Below are 7938 nucleotides of genomic sequence, written 5' to 3' on the forward strand. Positions count from 1 at the left end.
AAATCCTGGCTCCGCCACTGACTATGATACAAGTGTAATTTGTACTATAGTTGGATAGGAAAACCATTGCTGGGCAAGAACCTGGGAAATACGGATGGACACGCCTTTTTACTAGTGGTCGCGTGTTGAACATTGTGTCCGACACATACACTGATACGAGTGGGACACACAAGAAAACGTCCTGGACACGTTAAATAATTTGTTAAGAACTTATTCTCTCATAATGCGAATTTAATGTTTTTTTGGAAGGGATATGCTAGATTAATGTTAATAACCAAACAATTTTCTTGTGCTTAATCATAAGTGACTATTTTTATGCTTTTTTTTTCGTTATAGATAATTTTTTGCATACATTATTTTGAAGTTTTGAGGCTAAAAATATAATTTCATTCACTACAATTACTCGAATATGTGCTCAATAATTAAAAAAAAGACCGGTAATTGTCTTAACATTGAAATATTATCCAAGAAAATAAAAGCACTCAATCGTACGTATAATAAACAAATATTTATGTTTACTTTACAAATGTACATACGTACCAAGCAAAAATACCACACACCAAACATAATTTGACGTGATCCTCTTAAAAAATGATCATATTCAACGTACAACACTTTTTTCCACTACATTTTAATTATAATATGACTAACATACATCAAAAAAATCAAGTGGAATATCAAAATTCATCAAATTTTGACAATAACTATCAATCTCATTCTCGCTGCTACTACTGTTACTACTGCTGTTGTTGTGAATTTCCGAGTTTGAGTTTAATGGGGTCTCTTGGCTTGTACAAGGTGTCGATAAAAGCGAAGGAAGCCCTTGGTGGTTGTTGTTGTTATTGTTGTTGTTGTTGTCATCTAATTGGAAGTCCGGCGTGTTCAATAAGTAGTCAGCAATCATTTGACAATTTGTATCATATCGACCGTTGTTTTGTTGTTGGACGTTATTATCACAATGTTGTTCCATAGGACTTGTTTCCGGTCCAAAGTTTTGTGTGTCGAAGTGAGGGATTGTTGTATTGTATTGATCGAAATTGGGTTGAATCGCTTGTGGAGCTTCAATATGGTTGCTAGTTTGCATGATTGGGTCGAATTGAGTTTGGGTTGAGGCGGGATTATTGATATTTTGATTTGCTAGAAGGTTTTGTAAAATAAAGTTCGGGTTTTGGTTTTGGTTTTGGTTTTGGTGTTGTGTTTGGTTCGGTGATAGAAGCGCGGCTAACCTTAGGAGGTCGGGATTAACCAGACTCTGTAAATTAAGTAAATTTAGCAAGTTGAACTGAGAAGAGTTCTGAAGAGGGGAGTTGAAAATAGAAGGAAGGTTTAGTAAGTCGATACGACGGGTATGGGTCACAGGGTCGATTCCCATCCGAAGCAATCTTTTCCTGATGTGGGTATTCCAGTAATTTTTAATCTCATTATCTGTTCGCCCAGGTAATTTAGCCGCAATTGCTGACCACCTATAGAAAGAGCCAAAGAAAAAATTAAGCATAAGAAAAATGAGTCATATTGTACTTTTTAGATACAAAATTTATAAAGAGTATGATTGAACTTACTTATTGCCTAAAACACTATGTAGCTGAATTATTGCTTCTTCTTCTTCAAATGTAAATCTACCTCTCTTGATATCGGGTCTGAGATAGTTGGTCCATCGAAGTCTACAACTCTTTCCACACCTTTGAAGACCTATGTAAAAACATAAACATCATTATTATTATTCATTGATCAATAAGTATGACAATGATCGACGAGTATCAGTAGTATCAAATGGTTGAGACTCAGTCAATGATATAGTTCAGGAATAAACGCAAATTGAACATATTAGACATTATTTTAGCTAAATGAAAAGTCAATAAACGCTAATATTCATGACTTGAGTTTGAAACCTGTTAATATATCGAAAAAAATGCACAAACTTACCGGCTTTCTTAGGGAGAACTCTCCAATTACCGGCTCCATGTTCTTGAATAAAATCAATGAGTTTTTGATCTTCCTCAGGTAACCATGGACCTTTCTTCAACCCGTCTTTATCACAACACGGTGCTCGTCCCATTTTTCGTCGTAAAACCGAGAGTTTTTTTTTTACTATAGTTTGGTTTAAGTATGTCCCAAGTTTTCTTAGCAAGGTAAGAGAAGAAAGCTCAAAGTTTGTGGTGTAAGTTTCGTATGCATGGGAAAATGTATATATATATACGTGAAAAATTTGAGAAAACTTGTAGATAGAAGTCAACAAGATTTGTTGCCGTCCTCTATTTGTCACACACGTTACGTGTCCTTCTTCTTTGGGAAAATTGGGACGTCATAAGGTGAATTTTTAGCGTAATCAAACTTAATAATAGTATAGAAAATATATATTAACACAAAACTCGAATATTTTACAATAATTAGTTTTCTAGAACTTCCATTTTGAATATGATAATATTATAGGAAAAATTAACACAAAACTCGACGATGAGAATTTTGTAGATGAGAATATTTTACGATAAATGTTCATAAAAGGGAGAGTTTAAAAAAAAAAATATAAATTATCGACGATGAGAATTTTGTAGATGATAGACTTACAATAATACTTTGTTGGTGTGTGCCGCGTGAATAAATTAATGTAATTATATATACTGTATTAATTTTTATTTGAAATAACCAAAAGACCTTTTATTCTTTGATTTTATGTATTAATTCAATTGAATTGTTTGCGCTTCTTTCTATCGTGAATTATTTGTCATTCTATTCAATCTCAATACAATTTTTTTTTTCAAATGGACTATAAGGGCGGTGCAATATTGGGCATGAAAGATTCGAACCTGTAACATATTATGGTCAACTATACCTCCTTAATTCCTTATGTAACGTTTAGGTTAAGACATTTTCGATATTCAATAACAATTTATCTAAGCTACTAAGAATCGTCCAACATCTTTAGAGCCCTAAAAGTAGCGTAAAATGGTGATATGGTAATGGTGGTTGTATATATTATGTCACACTTGCTATAAAGAGTACATGTTTCATGCAAGAACAATTCTTCATTTCATATTACACAAAGTAGAGACATGATTTTAAGCCACGTATGTACCTTTATATGGATTACTTAAGTTTATTTTTAAGTGCAAATACTAACAACTATTTAGCCAAATTTACGTAAGCGAATCTATAATTTTATACTTGAAGCATTATTTTCTGTATGAATGCATGATAATGCAGCATCATGTAATAGATTTTGGCATAGGTGTATATCATTGTTACACTTACACATATATAAGTGTTATTTAATAATAGAAGTTGGAAGAGAGGCCAATGAGCCTATGTCACTTAGCGGTAGAGACGGTAAAAATTGACCCGAACTGAATAACTTGAAACCAAACCCACTCGATTGCACCAAAAAATAGGATAAATCGAAATCGGTCCGAATTGAGCCCAGTTAAATCGATAGTTAATAACCACCTCATTTTTAGCAACCCGACCCAGTTTGAGATTGACACCTCAAGATCCATTTAATTTTACCATAAAATTTCCGTGTTAAACAAGAATTTGGGATAGAAAACGGTGTAAACCCGCGGGAGAGTTCTATCTCATTTGACTCCACCCGGTGGAGGACTCGCTAACAAATTAAACTTGCTTAATAGGTCTGAAAAAGTCCGATTATCATCCATCTTACATTTTTCACTTAAAACTGAAGTAGATACATATATACACCTATTGCACTGTATTAACCTAATGTTCGGATTTTTCAATATTACCTCGCGTTTTCTGGTGAGATACTAAGATTTTTCATTTTAGGGCTCAAAATATGAACTTTTTTCTTATATTAAAAATATTCGAATCTAATATTTAGACGTACACCGCCCCTAGATACATCTAACCGAGTTTGAGCAACATATGGAATTAAATCCAAATGTATGAAAGATAGTACACACATACTTATCCAATCTAGTTAAAATCACAACTTGCAAGCTCTTTTAGAAGCTTTTTAGTCTTCCATACCATAGTGTAACCAGTTTGTAAAGCATATAAAAGTCTTGATCACATACAATTATGCACTCTAAAATCAATTTATGGTGGCAAGTAAAGAAAAATAAGCCCTGTAAAGCCGACCAACCCAATTATTAGGATTAACTTATTAATCATAACAATGACTCGATCATAAAGTTGCCTCTTATCATTTTGACTTTTTATTTTTTTTCTAATTCAAAGACCAGAAATTATGATTTTGACTTTTTTGATTATCAAGTTAGAGAGTTACACTTAATCCAATCATGCAATTACTATAAAGTTTAAAACTTCACTTTACAATTTTTTATGTTATAAAGTCAGTATATTCCAAGAGTAAAGTTTTCACACTAAAGGTCAACTTTTACTGCAAAACAAGGTATTGTTATTGTTATAAATGTTATTAGTCTAGTAGTGTAAAAAGTGATTTTATCATGTTTAGCACAAAAGTTATATTCTATGGAGCATATAATATCGACATCACAAGCAAATTCTCATTTCAGACAGGTAGTATTTGGTTAAAATTGAAATGAATAAAATATAATCATTTTACCATAGAATGTTAATCTTTCCTGATAAAAAGTTTCTACCAGTTGACTGTTAAAAAGTAATAATAATTTTAGTTATTAACTTTTTTTTTTACATAATCATCTTTTATTATAAAACTGTGACATTTGAACTCTAACTTACTACTCCGTACAATCTTAATTACTTAGGATTTGCTATTGAGGTAAAAACGATAATATTAACAAGCGATCCTAACAATTATATTTTTACAATGCTAACAATTGATAAGCAACGAAGTTCGCTACAAAAATGGTGTTTAACGATTATTTATCAAGTTACTCACGACACTTAATTGCTTACAAAATCCTTAAAACTTTTAAAAAATACTCCATAGTACAAATAATGTACGTACCGTAAGCTTAATTGCATATATGTTCAACATGAATAATGTAATTATTTAGAAGGGCATAATATGATAATCAAATTAATTAGGGTACAAATCGACACTAATCCGAGACACGTATGATAAAACAATTAAACTAATTTAGCTTAAGATATTGAGACAGCACCATATGACGATCTATTGTTCCCTATCTCGTAGCCATTGTTTTAATTAATACGAAGAATTAAGTGACTTATTATATTGATAATCAAGTTAGAATTAACGTTAATCATCTGTGTTATCTCAGCATAATTCTATTCTTTTCTTAACTATCTCAAACATACCATTCCAATTAAAGTATGATTTTTCAATAATGTTCAATTATACGTATTGATGCCATTTTATGATATACGTATAGAGTAGTCGTATATACGTCTCACTAGACTAGGGAAGAACTCTTATACTTCATTTTGCTTAAAATGGATTTTTGTATGCAAAATTAACAATTAAATGTTGTAATTAGAAAAAACTGTTTTTCTAACGTATGCATGCCCCGGTTCGTATTCCAATATTTCATGAGATTTATTAGGATCTAATTTTATCAATTAATATGATTAGTGTAATTTCATAGATTCTACAACCAGTTATAGTGCAACTAATTGTGTAGTTTCTGAGTTTTATAATAAAGTTTTCAAATTTTATTTTAAAGATTAGTATAAGGTTCACTATAATTTTTCTGATATCGTTCACTTAAAAACTAAATATTCAGCTAAAAAAAGCTACAATATAACTCAAAAACTATATAAATTCAGTTAATTTTGAGTTTTGACGTCAAAAAATGAAAATGTAACTTACAAACTTTGCTCGAAAAAAATACAAATTAGCTCAGTTACTAAAAGGGTCTGATATACCACATTATATGAGTATTCTCTATATTTGTGTAAAACCGACTTATACAAAACTGACTAAGGGTTGGCATATATATTCTCAAATTATCTAATTGAAGAGTACACGTTGGTGTATAGTTAGTTATTACAAGGACAAAATACGAATATTTTGTAATTAATTAATCTACTTCCTTGAGAGTTTAACACACGTTTTCAAGTTTCCAGAATCAATTTGGTAATCTAACATAACATTTTGACTATTGTGTGCGTAGTCCGTACCGTTAACATTTTAACGATGATTTGTCACCCTTTAAAAAAACACTTATTACATCAGTTCGGTACACTTGTTAACGGGAGAATAAGCAACTGTGCAGCTCGTATCAAGTAATTATTCACCAATCAACCAATAATCATCAGTCAAAGATGCCCTTATTTTGTTGTTTTCTTACAATCATTCTATAGGGTAACTATTACAAGGACAATATTATCCAAGTTATGTATCTCGGGCTGGGCGGGTCAAAGGGCGGGCCAAGAAGGAGTTGCTGGACCCAGACACAGCCTGAGTAGGGATGAGTCGGGTCGGGCCTGGTGAAGGTGGCCCCGGAACCGATCAACATGAAGTAGCTAGGTTATAGGGGCGAGCTGGGGTATGATATGCTGGACCCAGGCACGACCCGTGGTAGAGGACGGGTCGGGCCTGGCCTGGCCCAGGCCAGCTGGGTCGGATAAAAAACGACATGATTGGCGGGCTCGAGGTGGGTGGATCGGGCTGGCCCTGAGCTTTTACCACCCCTAATATATACTTATGCTAAAAGTTGAAATTTTCTGGTGAACGAGTTTTCATAATAAATAAATATAATTTTTTTTTTTAAAACTTTAGTGTTAAGTTCTTACTCCATATTTCTTCTATATTGTTTGAATATAATTTTAATCGTCAAATAATGTTGACTTTTATCAATATTTTACCCTAACTAATTTACATTATTTGTCACAACCTTCTAGAAAGAATCATCTGAACATAGTTGGACCGGTGAAGCATTCAAATTCCATAAATATTTAGAGGAAATTTATGATCAAGGTTAATACTATATTTAATTAGAGTATTGATTAACTAATAAGGTCGAGACTAAGGTAAGGATGTACTAATTAATTAAGATATACGGAGTACTAATTACCATAAAGTAGTCTAATTAGCAAGAAGGGTCCATGTTATTTAGGCTTTTCATTCCAAAGACAAAAATTCCAAAGTCAAATAATATTTTAATTTATGTCTATTGAAGTGACCTTGATTTTCTACTATTGTAACAACCCCAACCTCCACACTATGTCCATCCATGCTTTAACTTGTCCATATTGAACTTCTTCTCTAGCTTCTATATGTTGACATATGAAATTAAACTAATTATATCACTAATTATTACGAGTACTTTGTAATATTTGTACTCTATCTACCTTAAAGTGATAACTACCTTCCTATATGATCTCCTAGTTGTCCGTTTTTTAACTTCCTAATTCTTTTAATTAAGAAGTGATTTTTTAGTTCGTTTATTAAGCACTAAGCAATTAAATGGCCACCGAGTATTGTATTATATATAATCCAGATCAAAGATGGAACGAATCACAAGCCGTTCAGGTTTTGTTACTGGCTAGCTTTTTGGGAAAAAAATTACACAATAACTTTTCTGTTCGAAAAATATCTGTGATTAGAGATATAGATAAAATTAATGTTTCGGTTTCAGGTAAAATTTGAACCTAACTAGCTTTGTTCCTGCTCTAGATGGCCCAAATCTTATATGCATTATTGATAATGAATTATATGTATACCATGGCTATACAATACTTGAACTTGGCTAAAAATGTGGATTAAGGGTGTGACGAAGTTGAGATTGAAATATAATCAAAAGAGTTCATCACGTTTTTGGTCAATATAAGTTTTCTGAGAGACTGTTTTACCTAGAACACACTAAAAACTAAGGAAAAAAAGCAAGTACATGATATGTAAAAGGTCTCGTGATAAGATAATTATCATAAACCGTCCCAAAACAAGTAAGTGTATGACGAGTATGAATGAAGATAAGTAATACGGAGTAATTTTTACATTTAATTAGATTTTATGTAAAGCATGGTTGATATACAATATGGTTGATTGGGGTAACTTGTCCAATATTTAGGGCA

General features: G+C 32.0%; 1 protein-coding gene across 1 annotated transcript; it reads right to left on the minus strand.

Moving 5' to 3' along the window:
• Window positions 1-603: 603 nt before the first annotated feature.
• LOC141597530 (transcription factor MYB41-like) lies at window positions 604-2056 on the minus strand. The gene is made up of 3 exons (XM_074417997.1): window positions 1924-2056; window positions 1560-1689; window positions 604-1463 (listed from the first exon to the last, which is right to left on the minus strand). Exons 1-3 carry the CDS (start codon window positions 2054-2056, stop codon window positions 647-649), a joined length of 1080 nt encoding a protein of 359 aa, XP_074274098.1. The 3' UTR covers window positions 604-646.
• Window positions 2057-7938: the final 5882 nt, after the last annotated feature.

Source organism: Silene latifolia, chromosome 8, assembly GCF_048544455.1.
Source record: "Silene latifolia isolate original U9 population chromosome 8, ASM4854445v1, whole genome shotgun sequence".
Classification (NCBI taxonomy): Eukaryota; Viridiplantae; Streptophyta; class Magnoliopsida; order Caryophyllales; family Caryophyllaceae; genus Silene; species Silene latifolia.

Coding starts and splice junctions, on each gene's coding strand:
- LOC141597530 (XM_074417997.1), bottom strand. CDS start 2,056: ATGGGACGAGCACCGTGTTGTGATAAAGACGGGTTGAAGAAAGGTCCA. Junction 1,690..1,923: donor AGTTCTCCCTAAGAAAGCCG/GTAAGTTTGTGC, acceptor GTTTTTACATAG/GTCTTCAAAGGTGTGGAAAG. Junction 1,464..1,559: donor CATAGTGTTTTAGGCAATAA/GTAAGTTCAATC, acceptor CTCTTTCTATAG/GTGGTCAGCAATTGCGGCTA.